The 18,099-nt window shown below is 43.4% G+C and overlaps 1 protein-coding gene across 1 annotated transcript in view; it reads left to right on the forward strand.

Annotated features, from left to right (window-relative positions):
- LOC119383615 (WD repeat-containing protein 35) overlaps positions 1-18,099 on the forward strand; it is a 65,029-nt gene that overhangs the window by 20,970 nt on the left and 25,960 nt on the right. Inside the window, exons 10-22 of the mRNA XM_037651872.2 lie at positions 350-475; positions 5,597-5,689; positions 7,607-7,699; positions 8,668-8,867; positions 11,641-11,707; positions 11,803-11,820; positions 12,344-12,403; positions 12,495-12,604; positions 13,311-13,431; positions 14,158-14,226; positions 15,042-15,170; positions 15,969-16,057; positions 16,144-16,261. Of these exons, the coding sequence (XP_037507800.1) occupies positions 350-475; positions 5,597-5,689; positions 7,607-7,699; positions 8,668-8,867; positions 11,641-11,707; positions 11,803-11,820; positions 12,344-12,403; positions 12,495-12,604; positions 13,311-13,431; positions 14,158-14,226; positions 15,042-15,170; positions 15,969-16,057; positions 16,144-16,261 (1,293 nt within the window). The remainder of the gene's footprint in view (positions 1-349; positions 476-5,596; positions 5,690-7,606; positions 7,700-8,667; positions 8,868-11,640; positions 11,708-11,802; positions 11,821-12,343; positions 12,404-12,494; positions 12,605-13,310; positions 13,432-14,157; positions 14,227-15,041; positions 15,171-15,968; positions 16,058-16,143; positions 16,262-18,099) is intronic.

Raw genomic sequence — 18,099 nt, forward strand, 5'->3', positions numbered from 1 at the left:
ACGAAACCAATCATATTAGAGGCAGTTGTTCCATTTAAGCAGCAATTCCGTTTAAAAGATTTCCGTTTATTGAGAGTCTACTATACACCCTCCATCCCGCCGCCTAGTCCAACCTTCTTTACTGTCTCGGCCCTTGCGGGAGTCAATTTCGTGACTGTGGCCTGCTAACTGAGGCGAGTATGAGAGCCCTGGTTTATAGAATGTGTACAACGCTGCACACCTGGTGCCTGATGGTTTGAGGACCCAGCCCTGAGGGAATTACCGAAGATGTGAACGACATTTTTGTACATTCGTTGTAGGCATCATGATTTCAGTATTCATCATGTCTGTGTTCGCTGTTACATCGCAGTACTTGCACACATTGAAAGTTCCCGGCAAGGAGATAACCGCCTGTGCTTGGGAAGGAATGGGTCTACGCATTGCCTTGGCCGTGGATTCGTTTATATTTTTCGCCAACATACGCCCCGACTACAAAGTGAGTGGACATACTTTAATGACTCGTGTATCACCTTGTCACTTTTTAATGGCGCTACTGCCAAGATCAGCTGTGGTAAACAATTGCTGTTAGCCTCGGGTGTAGGACTGGTCATTGCGCTGGGACATCATTTTGCTTACTTATTCATGCTAATTATACAGATCAAATCAGAAGCATTGTTGTACAATTGTTCATCATATTATGCTCCTCAGCATCTATACTGTGGTGAAAAAAAAGAACATGTTTCCTACTTGCTGATGTTTGTCTTGCGTTACATTAAAACAGCAAAAGCAATGGGAGCTGGTTTAGCTATCATTGCCTTTTTTCAATTCTACTTTCTTAAACAATTCTACTTTCTTAAATACAGAAATGAGTTCACTATGTGAATTTTGTTTGCCTTATTTGTCTAGCGCATCCATTCTGTGCATTTGCGTGACATTGGCTGAAAGTTACGGAAGACATTGATCTTGCATGTTGCTTAAGACGGTAGTACAGTAGAACTTCGTTGATACGTTTCCGAAAAAAAAAAACGCGAAAAATAAATGTACCATCCAGGAAATCGTACGATCCGAATCCAGTAAAAATTGAGGCTGACAAGCTCATATTGAGGTGCATGGGCAAACAACATTTATTTCATCACGTTTCGAGATATTACCCAACACTACAGACTAGAAAGGCGTAAGTTCCCGCCACCGCATGACAAATTAAACAGGCAAAAGGCTGTAAGCAATCGCTTACTACAAATCCACTCTTACCCCAGCCCAGTCGTCTTACGCCACTGCTACCCGCACTTACACACGACCGATCTATGTAAAACATGCAAGGACAGAGCAACTCTGTGCCACATGCTCTGGTAATGCGCCGGCAACAACAGTCGAGAAATAGCCGCCGTTCGCGATGCGCCTATGGCGGCTGCCAATGCCAGGTAACAGGAAGCCTCGAGCTCACTCGTTCTCGCCGCCGTCCCGGCTGCGGGAGCCGCGGGGGACCTTTGCGTCGGTGACGCCGCCGCTGGGAGGCGGCACTCGGAAGCTCAGAGCTCAACGACCAGCTCTGGGCCGTCCGGCAGGCTGAAGGTGCCGCCCGAGTTCAGGGACTCAGCGCCGCCATCTGAGGCCACCAAGACCAAACTGCAGGCCAAGTTCTAATAAAGTTTCTTCTCTCTCTCTCTTAAAAAACTTAGTGGGACTCTTCGATTTTCGAACTTTTGTCAGCTCGCTGGCAGCCAGAGATTAGCCAGCTAGCTCCAGTCCTGACAGGAAATAACGTTGTGGTCACGTGTGTTGAAATCCCAAGACAACCCAAAGATTGCAAAATCGAACGCTGGGACAACCAGCGTAAACGTAAAGAAACGCTACTGCCGTGGCAGCAAATGAAACTTTGCGCCGCGTGAGCGTCGATTCTTTCAGCATTGCCGCTTGGAAATATGGGGCTAGGTTTGCTGAAGAGCGGAAGTGATAGATAGACTCGAGCATACACATTGGGGATACTATCACGTACATTCACAAGATCGTGCGTGACTCGCCCCGTTCGTGAAGAAAACTGCTGCACCGCTGACGGCTTGACAAGCTCAACTCTGTGCAGTGCATGTAGCAATCGCGATACAACACAATGCAAAATTTTGTGAAATTGAGTGTCCCCAAAAGTGACAGCTGCTCATGGCTATCGCTTACTACGTCACACACACATGCTGATCAGTTTGCGTTGTGTCCTAACTTGAGACATGCGGCGGTACATTTGCCACCACTCGTAATGGCAACTGAAGGTGAAGTCTCCAAGCGCCGGCATTGCGATCCGTCAAGTCCTCACAAAGATGGCGGCAAGTGCGCATCGTCTCTTTTTGGCGTCTGATAGGCAGAAACCTTCCAGATTTCTTCCACAAATTTGTCCTGGCAGATTCTGGTGGCCCGCAGGTGAGCAGAACTGTCCAGCCAGAACAAAACGAACGCCTACTGGAAGTGCACCGCACGATGGGCGGAGCAACCTGAAACATGAACGTTCTCGAGAGAAAAGTGTGGAGGAAATGACGTCTTATCGGCTGTATCCATTGGGCACAACGGTGGCATTGCTATGGTTAAGTGGCGTGGCGCATTGTGTAGCAGCGGCAGCATGTGTGTGTCCGTAGGTCGCGTGCTGAACCGTGGCGCACTGGAGGAATGACAGCATCCTCTCTTAGTGCCGCATCGTTAGCTCCGCAGTGTTCTCCCGGCTGTTGTTGTAGTCATTGGGTCTGAACAAAAGTGTGTGGAACGAGTGCGTATCTACGTACCGTGCTATGGATGAAGGATTTGCGGTGCTCAGCGAATTCGTGCTAAGTGCTACAGAAAAGACGCATTTCTTTATAGCCGTTTGAAGGTTTGGCCACCTGTCTTCGGGTCGGTGTATGGTTGACAGAGAGCAGAGGCAGTGGCTGAGGGGGCGATCTAGCAATTCAAAGAAATCACGGAGGGGACAAATGAGCAAAGCAAAGAAGGCGCAGAGGGGGGAAATGAGGCACTGCGGGGAAGCCGCCATCGCTGCACGGTGGCAGTCTGCCACTTAGTGCTTCACAAGCACACGAGAGGGCCCCTTTCACACACCTGAATGAGAGTTTCTGGCTGCAGAACGTTTCTGGCATTTGACCGCAATTTCCTGTGGTGCTGAACGTTGCTGCTGAATAATCATATTTTCCGGGAATGTATTAACCGGAACGTATTACACATAGCTCTATATTGGGTTATTTTTAGTTTTCGCAATTGCGAGTGTAGGAGCCGGGAAATCGCACTAAGCGGGAACTTATCAATGTGGTTCCACTATATAATATGTAACTTGATAGTACAGTAAAACCTCGTTAATTCGAAGGCCTCGGGACCGAGAAAAATATCCCAATTAAGCGGGATTCCCAATTATCCGAAACAACGCGAAATCAAAGAAATCAGCCAGAAAACGTGATGTACGGAAGTCACGCCTTTATTGTGGCAAGTCAGCCTACTTGGAGAAAAATTCCTCCATGCGTGACTGACGCGTTCGGTAGTTCCCAGCACTGAAAGTCATATTTTCCAGCCTGTCAATGAGGCGCAGCATCTCAGCCTCGCCGCCGTTGCACTCGACGAAGCTGCGCACAACACTCAAGGCATCGATGACATCCGCCAAAGGGGGTGCTCGGGAGGGCTCGTCATCGCTGTCAACATTAGAGGCCGAATCGGTCGATCTCGCAGCTATCTCGCTGTCGATGTCGGCGTAACACGTCTGCACTGTGCACTCGACATTTGCGTACTCGGAGAATCCGATTGGAGTGCACTCCTCGTCCGCGTGCAAAGCCTCATATCGAGCGCAGAGAGTCTCCCCTTCTTCATCAAACGGGCAAGTGACAGCGGTGACAGCAAACTCAGCGGAGGTTGCCTCTTCTTTCACAACACCGTCGAATAATGGTGGCCTCCACCTGCCTCCATGCGTGAACAATGAGGCAAATACCACCGAGGAGGTCAATGTTATACTCCTTTCCGTTGTCATAGCAAAGGAGCATTCGCTTCAACAGGTTGTACCAATATATTTTCCTGGTATGGTGTATGACGCCCTGGTCCATCGGCTGCGATAGCGACGTCGTGTTCGGGGGTAGAAAGACCAGCCTGATTGCCTGCAGGTTCTGAATGTCGCCGTGAGCTGGGCAATTATCGACGACGAACAAAACGCTGCGCCCTGCGGCCGAAAACTTGCGGTCAAGGTGCCGCACGTATTCTTCAAAGAGTGCAGCCGTCATCCAAGCTTTCTTGTTGTTTTTATAGATCAGGTCATCCTTGGATGGCAGTCGTGCATTTTTGAAACAACGAGGCTTTTCTGTCTTCCCAATAACAAGCAGTGGCAGCTTGTGCTCACCGCACATGCTTGCACCAAACAAAACAGTGATTCTATCTTTGTTCTGTTTCCGCCCCTTAATGTCTGCCTCCTTCAAAGCGAACGTCTTCGTAGGCAACATTTTGTAGAACAGAGCAGCTTCATCAAGGTTGTAAACATCTGCTGCTTCGTACTTGGCGAGTAGTGGAGCCAAGGTGTGCTGCTTCCAGCCGTCGACAACAGACTGATCGGCGCTGCCACTCTCGCCACAAACAGTCACGAATGTCAGGTTGTTGCGCTCCTTAAATCGGCAAAACCATCCATTGCTGCATTTAAACTCAGAATGTCCAAGTTGCAGCGCCAGCTGGTTGGCCTTCTCACGCAATATGGTCCCATTCACAGGAAGGTGTGCTGCGTTGGCTTTCTGCAGCCAGTCGATCAGAGCTGCTTCAACGTCGGCGTACGTAGGCGGACGTACTCGTGTACGCTTTGACGAGTGCGTCTTGCTGTAAGCATCGAGAATTTTCTCCTTATTCTTGATGATGTTGCACAGCGTTGACAGAGGCACGTGGTGCTTTTCGGCGAGAGCCGTTTTCGACGCCGTCGACTTGCTGGCCTCTTCAATTAAGCACACCTTTTCGTGCAGGGACAAGCTCTTGTACTTCGGCATCTTCCTTCCAAGCACACCTCAATCAACTAATTCACAGGGAAGACACTCAAGCGGAGACAGGAGACAAATGGAGCAGTCGCACCGAATCGCACAATGCTCGCCAGCCGACATCCAAATGGCACAAAGACTCCACAAAACGTTCACTTCGCTAGAGTGGCTAACATCGCTGTTGAGATGATGATGATCATGATCGCAACCGCACGCATCGCCGCCTGGCAATTGCTAAAACATGGCGTCTACGACGTATTTCCGGTAAAAAAAAACATGGCCTTCGAGATCCATACATCAAAAAAAAAAAATGCATGTTTTAGTTACAGCCTCCGAGATTCGCAACACCCTTTGCATATCTTGGAAGTCGCGGCCAAGTGTGCCAATTAACCGGGAAGTCGCAGACTGGCCGCACCAATTATCCGGTTAAATTTACATGTAAAAATTTGGGACCGCGCAAATAATACAAATTATCCGGGATTCCCAATTAACCGAGTACAAATTACCGAGGTTTTACTGTATAATTTTTCTGTGATTATTTCTTTCCCTCTCTAGAAGTTACTTATGAGATGTCTGCAAGAGCTTTGAGTTGTAGACTCTTGTATTAATGAAATTGCTTAATTAAAAAAAATTTTTTTCCTTGTTACTAGTGGTGCTTTCTGGCAAACACTGTGGCCTATGCATTCAACAAGGCAGACCGCATTGAAAGCACAGTGATCTTCTGGAACACAAACACGAACGAGGTAAGAACGAGAAATGTTTAAGTTTAGAACCACTTCAATCAACTTTACCACATAGATTATGTGGGACTTAATTAAAGATAACATTTACAAGATGGCAGTAGGGATGATATTTGTTAGGCTTGTGCGAATAGTAAACTTTAGGTTCGAAGCGAATAGTGATTTGGTCGAATAATTTCGAATCGAATTCGAATAGTATAAATCACATATTGTAAAAAAAGATGACCAATTTGTCATGACCCAGCTAACCTGCACAATATTTTTTTAAATTGTAACAAGGCATGTGCAAATGTCATTCCTTTTGGTTCAAAGGGAAATGGAAGCAACTTTGATTAGTAGCACGATTTGACTTTCAGCAGAATGCAAGTGATAACCTGTAAAATATGTTAAATTTTAATATTTAGTATACTTGGAGTATATAAGCTGGCATAACAATCTTTTAAACTTAAGAAATGATGAATCGATGTGAGGGTAAATGTTCATTTAACCTTCAAGGGAGGCTTTGCAGCAGTGCGGATTTGCCCTGGATAGGTGTATCCACGGGGCTGCTCCCCTCTACTGCAATGAAACCACCTTTACAGGGGGTTACATGCGGTTTATATATGTCTATCATTCATTTCGAATACTTCGAAATTTAGAATAATTTTAATTCGTGTCGAAGCGAGTTCAGATATTTGAAGTGCTCGAATATTTGCACCAGCCTAATATTTGTTTTTTGGTGCTGCATGCGTGATTTTGGCCTTATCAATTCAAAACGATCGGTAATACGGGGGTGTCACATGGTGCACTTTCATTTGCAATTGAGTCTGATTGAGATCAAGATTTCTCGATTTCGATCAGCTTATTTGTGGAAGATGAAGAAATTCGATCCTGACTGGGGCTCAGTAGCGATCAAGGTGCCGTGTGAAAACTGGAGAAATCTTTGTTCTTAAAGGGACACTAAAGGCAAATAAAAATTTCTCTCAAGAGTGAAAGGTCAATGTTTGAGAACATCTAAAATGTCACTGTTATCAACAGCAGTACTCTAGTAATCGAAAAATTAAGGTAAATGAAGGACACTTATGTGCCACCAGTGGGACGTTTTGGAACGAGTCCGATGACGTCAAGAGTCCCGAGTACAAGTTATCACTAGTATTCAAGCTACTTATGATTAAAAAAAATAACATTCCAACCATGGCAAGATGTAATAAAATGCTGCTTGTGCATTTATGTTTGATTCATCAAAAAGAGAACTTGACGTTACGAGGAGAACAACGCAGGTTGTGCAAAAGTTCCGTTTTCGCAGGGCTGCGCTCTGCTCGTGCGGTTGCGTCTCAGTGGTAGTTTCGTTATCGCGTATTGCTACGTGTGCCTTGCATGCTTGTGAAAGTTGCTCTAACGGAAATTTTGACAAAATGCCTTGTCCATGTGATATTGCGTAATGTGCCCTTCAGAGCAGATACCACAGCGTAGGCAGCTGGGTAGTAAAGGCGGGCAACGTTGGGCAAGCCAAATGCTACGTCAGGAGGCCTTTTTAGGGGTGTAATTTGAAGTGCGCTAACTTTATATGGACCACAAATACGTGATTTTCATTCAAAATCAGCACTTCCGTGGCACGAAACAAGCACTACGAGATTTCTAGAACGCTATTTCAACAGTCAACATCGACTTAACGTTTGCCTTTAGTGTCCCTTTAACTGTGGGTAGTTTAGGCTTTATCAGCATGGAATGATCAGTAGATCTTCTGTCTTAACTAGAAATAGCTTGTGTTCCAGGAAACTTTTTGCTTTGTTGCAATGAGATTTTTTATTCATGTGCTTTTACGGTAGCTTCAAATAGAATTGCAGTTGGTTGTATTCTTTGACTTGTAACAAGCCATTTTATTGTAATGACTTTTGGCCTTACGTGCTTGTTCTTATTTACACCTTGTTCTGTTCACAGAAATATGTAAAGTACATAAAGAACCTGCAGAAGATGTGTGCTATGGGCGAATTCTGCACGATTGCCACACGGGAAGATGGAAACACTCCAAAGGTCAGCTTAATTTGATCTTACGTTTCTTTTTTAATTCTTATTATTTCTTGTGTATATTTTGTGCCCTCTAGTGACGCTTAAGTCAAAGCAGTTAATTTATACCAAAAAGCCGAAATGTCACTTGCTTTAATTATGCCTTATGATTGGCACTACGGCCTCACCTATTAGTATACCATGTGTGAAACAGGCTCAGTTTTAAAAGTGCCAGCAATGCTTTTTATTGGCTTGGATGAACGTTTGATCTAATATTATGACGATATTTGCTTTCGCACAAATTTTTGTTTTCAAACCATTCAAAACGAATGAAGGGTTATGTATAACCCACCTCAAGAGGTGGCTTCGCGGCAGTGCGGCCTGCACTGCTGTGAAGCTGCCCTGTCAGGCGCACTTCACAATGCCGTGAAGCTATGATTCAAGGGAAGCTTCCTTATTATTCACACTATGAATTATTTTCTTCTAGTGTTGGTTATCCGCATATGCTGTGGTAACATTTAAAATGTGCCTAATTTTATTGTCTGTAACTCACAGCCCCCATTGCAACAGATCAGAGGACAAAAAGAAACGGTGCATTAAGTAACGGCGTACAGTTAGCTATTTGAATAAGAAAAATACCTGAATACAAAACATTGAAAATAAACCAAATTCATAGATTAAACTGTTTTTCTTTTGGCTAGTAAAAAACCAACTTCTTTAAAATTTATCTGCATCCAGCACTTGTACCAATGTCTTATGCAAATCCACTATTCCAACTGTTCACTCGAATTCAGACAGAAATTATCATTATCAGGCATCATCAGGCAAAAAGCATTCGGGAAAGGCCCAGGAAGACATTGTCTTTAAAGACATACAAAGTCTAGTCGCCATTCAATCGCCACTAGCAACATTTGTACAGGGCACGTTAAGAACCTTTTTGTGCTGTTGTGACGTTTGGGACGCAATCCTAATTCGCAAACTCCTTTCATTTTCAGTTTGCCCTGATTGTGTGCAACTCCATAGGGACACCAGTGGACAGCACGACGACAGAAGTAGAGCCCCTGCATCTGTCTATGACTGAATCGCACGTGTTTGCTGCATCCAGGGATCAGATCTTTGTGTGGCGCTTTCAGACGCCCAGGGGGCGCACCGTACTTGAACTCTCTGGACAGCGAAGCAAGCCTGTGCTCGAGAGGTGTGTGTGTGGATCTTACCACTAATAACACATCTCATATTTGTGCTTTTGCTGACCATTTCTGTAACGAAAGCTTTTTGTTTGCCTCTAACTGTACCTTAAAGTGTTCAGAAATCTCTTACTGCAGTTGTGCACTGGAAAGTGTCTTTGGGGAAAGCTTTATTGCTTTAAAGACAACTGTTATTAATGGAACATTCAGAGATTAAGATAATTGTAATTGTGTTAGTAAATTACTTATCAATCATACCAAAAGCTCCACGCAGAATCTCCTTTTGAAGCTGTCTAGGCGATTATACGAGCGCAGAGCTGTATTGTTGGAAACTCTACACAGCTGCGGTCTTCCCTGGGACATTGTTGCCGGCCGGCATTGCATGCCTGCCAACTCTCCTGATTTACCCGGGAGACTCCAGATTTCTGACCTGTCTTCCCGATTGCATGATCGTGGCCCTAAATCTCCCGATAAGCTGCATCAGCCCAATTTCGAAAAAAAAAAGAAAGCTACAGTAAAGCAAAAGCCGGTTATTAAAACAACACGAACTTATTTATATGACACACCAAAGGAAAGGGAACTTCCACGCAGCTGGAAAGGTTCGCTGGCCACTGCTACTTCCTGTTGTCTGTCGGGCTGTCCTCCTTTCACCAGAAATGCACACACTCCAACCGCTGACACTGGTGGGCACGTCTCCAGTCTTATGGCCCAGTTTGGAGAGGGCACAGTAACAGCAGAGAGGCTATAACGCATCTATAGTGACAGTTTTTCAGTCAGGCAGCAGGCCCACTTCCAGTGTTCCCAAGGCCACTGGCGCGGGGGCCGTATGCTAAGCAATTTTGTTGACCGATCACAGGCGTTGCCCGAAACTATTTTTGTCTGCCCCCCCCCCCCCCCCTTCGTCTCATCCCCTTGCAGTGAGTCTCCAGATTTCAGAAGTCCTTAGGTTGGCAGGTATGACATTGGCACGATGTCGTTCATCTTTCTAGCGTTCGTTGGCGTCTGGAACGGCCCGACAGAAGGCACATCCCATAACCACCGAAACTTCTGTTTTGGTGGTTATGGGTCAGAATTTTCCCAATATTTACTATTCTCCATGTTGGCTTTACGTGTTTTTTTAGAGAGGTCTTTATTCCACCACTACAAAATATTTAAATGAAACCTTCATAAAAAGTGTTCTCTTTTTACATTTGTTTTGTACTGCTGGTACAGTAACACACTCATGTGGTTCACATATTTGCAAATTACACATGTGTGGGTGTTTAGTCCAGTGGATAAGACATTCACTTTTGCAGTGTGGAGCCCTACGTTTGAAACCAATCACCACCCAAAAAATTAATTTTGTTTTTTAAATTTATTTGCGTATACAGTAAAAGCTCGTTAATTCGGATTTCACAGGACTGGGAAAAATGCCCGAATTAACCGAATTCTGAATTATTGAAAGTATGAAGAAAACAATAAGCAAACTTCTCTGCCATTAATACACTTTCATATTCTTGATGAATACGTAAATCCTGTACTTTGCATAAGAGCTGTGTAAAAGCAGCAATTTCCGCCAGTCACGACTTCGTTCACAATGTGACTGTGGCTCAAGACCCACTTGTCTTAATTAACCCAAAAGGTAATAAACAAAAATTAACACAAAACGTCGTTACCGCCGTTACCGTACGGTGTTATCGCCCCTTTGCGTTGCACATTTGCGGCACTTGGCGCTTCGAGGATCGTTCCAATTAACCGGGTTTAAGCTAGTGATAGCCGATCTAATGAGGAGTTTGATGCCATTAAACAATACATATGCCAGGACCAGAGAGCATGTCTGAATTAGCCGATTCTCCGAATTAACGGGGGTCAAAATAACGAGCTTTTACTGTAGTGACTCATCTTGCATAACAGAGTGACGGACACGCAGCTTTCTCGTTGAGTCACCATAGAAATGCTTACACATTTAGAACAATATCCTTACTGCACAGAAATCCTTGGCGAGTCGGAAAAGTGGAAAAAAAAACAATAAGCAGGAGCTCGTCACTGTGATGTCACATATTCTGACTGTGCCTCCTTAGGCCTAGTTGCCTTTTTTTTTCTACACTGTATTCAATTAGAACCAAAAAACAGAAGTGAGCAATTTCTCTGTAACTTACACCATTCTGCAGCAGCCCAAACATGAGGAAATGCATTGCAATTCTCGATGTCATATGTACATTCCAGCGCTGAGGTTATGGTGTGAAGTTCTAAGAAATGAAACATGGATTTTCATTTCCCCTTCTCAGAATCAACCTATTATCGCTAAATTGAATAAAATGAGGTGCCTAATGACTATATTCTGTCAGTCTAAACTGATTTAATGTTACTCTTTAGTGTAATTCTAAATTTAACTTTAGCAAAATAGTTATATATGACTAGTGCGTATATACTATCAAAGCTATCCTGGCAAAGCCGTTGGGTTAGTAAACGCTAGTATCATGTTCTGATTAGTTTTGAGTAGCACCTAAACTTACGTTGCAAAACCCACTCAATTTCTTATACTGTCTTCTTAATATTCTGTCTTCTGTGTCACTTTTGGCAACAGGTAACGCTGGCATTTTTTTTATTAGTTTCAGTATCAAATACATCAATTCTTGCAAGATTTTTGTGCCATGACTTATTCACATTTGAAATGACCAAGGCAAGATTTTGCAAAAAAGCTGCCCTATATGTGGACATCCGAATCTAAACCTATGTTTCACTCGGTGTTTGAAGCTGTGCGTGCCATTTAGCAATCTTCATGTTATATTTGTTTCTTTCCAGAGTCATACATATAAATGAGGCCCCCACAGAAGGAGAGAATTCAAATGACGTAGACAAAATTTATGAAGTAAGTCTAAGTCAACAGCGTCTAATTTGGTAGCAGTAATTGACTGTTATGCCATGTTAATCTTGTAAACCTTATGCACTGTTTTTGTTTTGCAGGCAAAAAAGAAGCACCAAGTGAGAGTCACCACTTATTTTCATAGTCAGTAGGAATAGCTTGAAAGCAGTGTTACAGAATAATAGCATGTTAATCTGGATTTGTGGACCGCAGTTTTGGAGTTGTAGATAGGGTCGGTATACAGTGGTTGGAGTGTTCGTCAGCCAGAAAGAATAGTATATATATATTAGAGGCCGATTAATTTCTACACTGGATCACTGTGATATCATGGAATTTTTACAGCGGCTTCCTGGAGCTTGTCAATCGTTCGCCTATAAAAAATTATTATCACTTCACGTTCAGAATTTGCTTGGAAACTCCGGTTAAATCTTCCTCCATAACAAAATATGGAACAAAATACGAAAAAATGCCTGGAAGTCGATGATGACACAGTAATGCCATCGATATGACAGCCGGGACACGAAGAATAATAATTTATTTTTACACGCACACAGAAAGACTAACTAATCTGTCATTCCTCTTTGTTTTTTTTCAGTTTGATAGCTCTTTGATAAATACTAGACTTAAATAGCACGCATTTAGTTTCAGGTCAATACAGACCCGATATGCTGTCTCGCAGCATCAGAGAAAATGTTCATTGTGGTGAGTGTCATGCCAAAACTCGTTTTTTCTTTTAATGTCTTTCTGTCCACACATTGCTTAATGTACGTTATTTCATCCATAAATATTTCAGGGGCGAGAATCGGGGACGTTTCAACGCTACTCTATGCCACAGCTGATGCTTGTTCAGAAATATGCCATCTCCTGTCGGCCCAATAAGGTTGCACTAAACTGCACATCTAGGTGACTGAGAACATCTTTTTCTCCTGCAATTCAAGCGTGCTATTCTTGTTTTTTCAAGCTGCACTGACATTGAAACTTGTGTCTTATAACTTTGTGTTATAACCTCTCGGTCTGTTTTTTTTTTTGCTTTCTTTTTCAGACAGAAAATGTTTTCTATGCACAGAAAACATGAATATTTTCTCAGTAGTAATGTGAATATATTGTCTCTTTATTTGAATGAGGCTGTTCCGCTCTGTTGCAGGAAATTGATGGACACTTTCATTTTGAATGTGTATTTAAATAATTATGTATTCAAGCACTGATTACATATCAGGCTTGGTATGGAAGCTCACAGACTGACATTCCTTCAAAAAATAAGACATGGCTAATGTGTCATATCTGCCACACATTTAAAAAAAGGCAGTCTGATTGTTACGGAAGGTTTTGCTAGAATATAGATTAACTACCGTAAACAAATACAACATGCACTTCGAATGTTGTTTTTGCCAAGGAAGCATGCGACAGCCACGTTTTTTTTATATCTTTCAGTTCATGTGGAAGTGTCATTTACGTTGAACTATAGTATCTTTTTAATTTATAATAGTGATGTCCTCATGTACCCAGCATGTCTACGCATTAGGGCACTTTGTATTTGGTCTTGACTTACCTTCTGTCAATACTTAAAGTAAGCGTCCTCACGTGCACTAATCTTTTTTTTATTTTGTAGTCGAATGTCAGTGATAGACATTACGGGCTGCTTGCTCCTCTATGACCTCGAGGCCAAGTCTTCGGAAGGAGAACAGCTAACCTTCGAGCGTCGAGACGTGTGGGACGTCAAGTGGGCAAAGGTAACATCCCTCTCGCAGAAGAAATGTTGTGAAGTATTCCTTACCAAATGCAGTTGAACGTCAGTCTAACAGAGTTGCACGCGTCATGACAACACCTTAATCATGTCCGATATGCCTTATCGACATGTGCTCTGATATCGCCGAAATTTCCAGATGGTTTCTATGGGAAAGAAATCTAAGCGAGTAAGCTGCCTCCTGTCAGTCTCGCTGGTTGTTCAGCAACCAGTACCATTCGTGCGAGCTGCTGATCTAAGGAATGGATGTCGCTCTGTCTTTGCTGTCGTTGTGGCCACATGTACATAATTGGCATGTTAGCGTGCTGGCCCTGGTTAGCCGAACAACGTGATTGTCCAAAACATGTATGCACGTCTGGGTGGTGTAACATCAAGTTGTACTTTCCGAGTTATTGCCACACGCCTGTTCTATGTCAGCTGTAGGACGAAGGCCTCTCTAAATGATCTTCAGTGATTGGGAGAGGCTTTCATCCTGCAGTACTTTGCACTTTTTGCTACTGGACACGTTTGGAGATGTGAGTTAACAAAGTTCTCTTTGCTGTAAGAGATACTCTCTAGTCTTGCATTTCCTGATCTGTAATAGCAGCAGTACAGGAATTCTTCCTTTAACCAGAAATGCACACATAAATATGAATCAAATTCAGAATCTGTGTTGATCTAAAGTGTTGTGTCAAAATGTTATAACAATTTGTTGTTGCATTCTCACGTGCAGGACAACTCTGAGCTGTTTGTGTTGATGGAGAAGACCCGCATGTATGTCTTTCGCAACTTGGATCCCGAGGTGAGTGTCTGTTGGACAACAGAATTTGTGGTCTTGAATTGATTGGTTTCGGTGAAATGACAGACATTGAGGTAATAAAACAGAGCTAAAGTAAACGTCTAAAGCAGAGGAATATATTTCACTGCTGTAACAACAAGTGTGACTGACAGGATAGCGTTGCGATTGTTAGAAGCCTAACCTCTTTCATGGGACTTAAAATGTCTTGTTTGAAAAAGCAGCATGTAAAAAGACCTTGAATTGATGCACAGGCATACTGTTTCTATTTGCATTTTAACCTTCCCCTTTCCCTCTACAGTCGCAAGATTACTGTAGGCAATATCATACAGCATTTAGAATGAGAATGGGCATCCATACCAATTACACTCAAACCTCATTATAACAAAGTTGCATCTGCCAAGAAAATAACTTCGTTATATCCGAAAATTCGTTATAAACGTTTATTTGTAACACTGTAGCTATGACAAGACTATTCTTCATTTACTTCGTTATAACCGATAATTCGTTATATCCGTGTTCGTTATAACGAGGTTTCAGTGTAGTCAACTTTACTTCATTCGGAAAGGTACCAGGAAATTATGGCATATTTTTAGTATAGTACCACAAAGTTTTCTAGTCATCGATTGCTGCCACTTTATTATAATGCATCATCAGTAACTACGTTGCGCTCGGTTATATTGAAATTGAGCTAATTTTAAGCTATGCCTGCCAACATACTGAATTCAAAGGTCTCTCTTCTCATAGGGTGCAGAAATGTCATCTGCAGTAAATGCATGCTAAGACCTGACTCCCATTGCTCCGTGCTTTCATTTCCTCAGGAACCGGTCATGTCGAGCGGATACATTTGCAGCTTTTCAAATTTGGAGATCAGGACGGTCCTGTTGGATGAAATCATGCAAGACCCTGAGAACCCACGGCAGGAATTTGTGTGCAACATGGAAGCAAAGGTTGGAATAGTGTGCACATTTGTCCCTTATTGGCATAGCTTTTCAGATGTTGTTACTTGCCTTCAAGTCAACATTTGCCAGTATCAAAATATGTTGCGGCATGGGGCTGTATTATGTAGGAGCTGTTTTCCCGCTCTTCCATCCTCGTGTTATCGCATTGAATTACCTGTTCTGGTAACAATGTTTACATCGTGGTTGTGTGAGGCAGTCACGAGAGGCATGGAGAGGGGCTAAAGAAAATAATTGTTAGGAAAATCTGCACCCTGCATTAAGGTTGACTGTTGTGATTTTTTATGACTCGCGCGATTATGAGTGCACGATTTGTAGACATGAATACACAGAATGTTTGCCACTACATTTTTAAGTTGTTGTTAATTATAACTCATGAAATCCTCCATTATAATTCAATTATGGAAACCTATGTAAGCTTTTCTACTTACCATGGTAACTTAGCGGCTATGGTCTTGATAGCCACGAAATGCAAAACCTCTTGTATATACTTTTATTTATACGCGCAGTAAAAAGCCGCAGGTCGTTGGAAATTAATCTGGAGTCTTACACTGTGGAATGCCTCATAATCAGACTGTGACTTTGGTGTGTATTTTAATTTAATTAATAAAAGATTTTATTTTGTGCCGCAGCTACATTGACCTACTATTTGTCTACTACCTACTTTTTGCCTCCTTGTCGTGTGCTTCATCTTTTTGTGCTATGATTGAGAATAATCAACCTACACACACTCGCCCATCTTTCTGTTGTGCTGACGTACCACTCTGTCGATTTTATCTTTTTCTGCAGTCATTGAGAGATTCTAGAGACCTTCTAGCCAAGGTGGGCATAGAAGAGGCGACACAGTTCATCGAAGATAACTCTCACCCGAGGCTTTGGTAAGCCTTTTCTTTTTGATTTTGATGCCTTAGATTTCGTTTTCGGTGAAAACATCTGAGTGGTCAAACCCTTGTTTTCCGCGCAGGCAACTTCTGGCCGAAGCGGCCCTGCAGAAAATGGACTTTCAGACAGCAGAAACGGCATTTGTACGTTGTCGGGACTACCAGGGAATTCAGTTTGTGAAACACATAGCCAATTTGCCTGTGAGTCATACACTGTTCATTTAAAGGGCCCCTCACCAGGTTTGACGATTTTGAGCTAACGAGCGCAATGCATACACTGGGCGTTCACGATCACGTCTGCCAAAATTTGCAACGCTACGCACCGCGGAAATGGGTCAAATTTCAAGGTGAACGCTGCTTGCCCTTCCTCTCGCGGGCGCGCGCTTTAGAGAATGAGGGGATGACGTACATGAGAAAATGGCCCTGCGTAGATGGTAGTGCTGTGACGTCGCTCCTCTACGTAGACGACTGTGCTCTGACGTCGCCAACAGTAGCACGTGACGGTGCGATAATTATTTGACATGACATGTGTAGTTTGTGTAATTTGTTGCTTGAATAGATTAATAAAACTTGAGAGAAATAATGAGACACACAAAGGGAATGTGTGCGTCTTTTTCAATTTTTTGTGAATTGCAGCGAGATGCGGGGCTAATGTGCCTCCCTTTCCCATGCGTTCGTGTCCCCGCGGTTAACGCATCGAGTAGACGCCAGCCCTGGAAACGAAAGTAATGTTCTGGCACGTTCGAGCACTCATTATGCTCATTTATTCTACCGCGTCCAAGTAAACGTTAATGCGGCACCGGCTCATGATACCGCCACTCTCGTGCGCGTACAAATGTCGCAACTTTCATGCCCGTCCCGCAGAAACAGGCAGCACACTCCACAGGACGCCGACAAAACGCCCACGGCCGCTACATAAAAAAATAAAAAGGTAGCGGCTATGCAACGCCACTCGCGTGCTCGGGCTGGCTCGGGCACGTCATGCGCACGTGATTATGCATGCGCATGACGTGTTCGTGCGTATGTGTCAAGTGAAGAGGGCAGGGAAGGGATTTTGCTTGCGAAGGCTACACGGGGCGAGTGGCAAGGGTTTGAAACTCACCTCCTCGCATCATGGTTTCGCGCCGCTACAAATTATTGTTTTTCTCAGCTCGTATTGAATCGATTTGAAAAATTCTTGTGGCACACTGCTCTTCATTCGGTACAGAACAGCTTCCAGCGTCTAACTAAAATTTGCTATGTGGCCTGGTGAGGGGCCCTTTAAGAGGTTGCTGCCTCGAACTTTTGTAATTACAGAACTTGTGGTGCACTGTACGTATCTCTTATCGTGCCTCGTTCATATCTCAAATACACTCACGTCTGAGTAGTTTAAAATGTGGTAAAATGTTGTTTAATGCTTGTAACTTTAACATATATACCAGGCTGTGGCATACTGCCACCAAGCATGTGGTCGTGGGTTCGGCACCTTGCTACACTGACTGCATCCTGATTGTAGGGAAATTCTAAGGTTCCAACATACTAAGACCTAGATGTATGATGGAAGAAGTCCTTCTGACCAGAACTATAATTACAGGCATATTTTCATGTTTCGGGGATATTCTTTTAGAACAAGAAAGGGATTAAGAGGCAATGTGTCCATGATTGTGCTTCTGCTGAGTGTTGACACTGCCAGTATCCCGGTAATCCGTGAACATCAGGAAGTTTGCAGACAAACTCAATCTTCATTACAATAGAGGGAGTCGTGCAACTTTTCCAAATCTCTCTGGTTGGGCTGTTTTTCATGTCTTATCGTGGGATAGAATACCTTGCTGTGTACAAGTGAAGTGTAAAGAGTGTGATTAACTGAGCTGTTTGGTACATCTAAAAATGGAACAAACAGCCCTAAGGGTGCTGGACTGCACCTTGTCTGTGCTCTCACCATCCCATCTTAACTACTGCTAGTTTCCGTACTGAAACACAAGGGTTTCTTAAGAATAATTTTGTGGGATTATTTGTAACAGCAAGTTTAACCTCACACGTGTCGAAATATGCCTTCTGTA

Source organism: Rhipicephalus sanguineus, chromosome 2 (genome assembly GCF_013339695.2).
Source record: "Rhipicephalus sanguineus isolate Rsan-2018 chromosome 2, BIME_Rsan_1.4, whole genome shotgun sequence".
Classification (NCBI taxonomy): domain Eukaryota; kingdom Metazoa; phylum Arthropoda; class Arachnida; order Ixodida; family Ixodidae; genus Rhipicephalus; species Rhipicephalus sanguineus.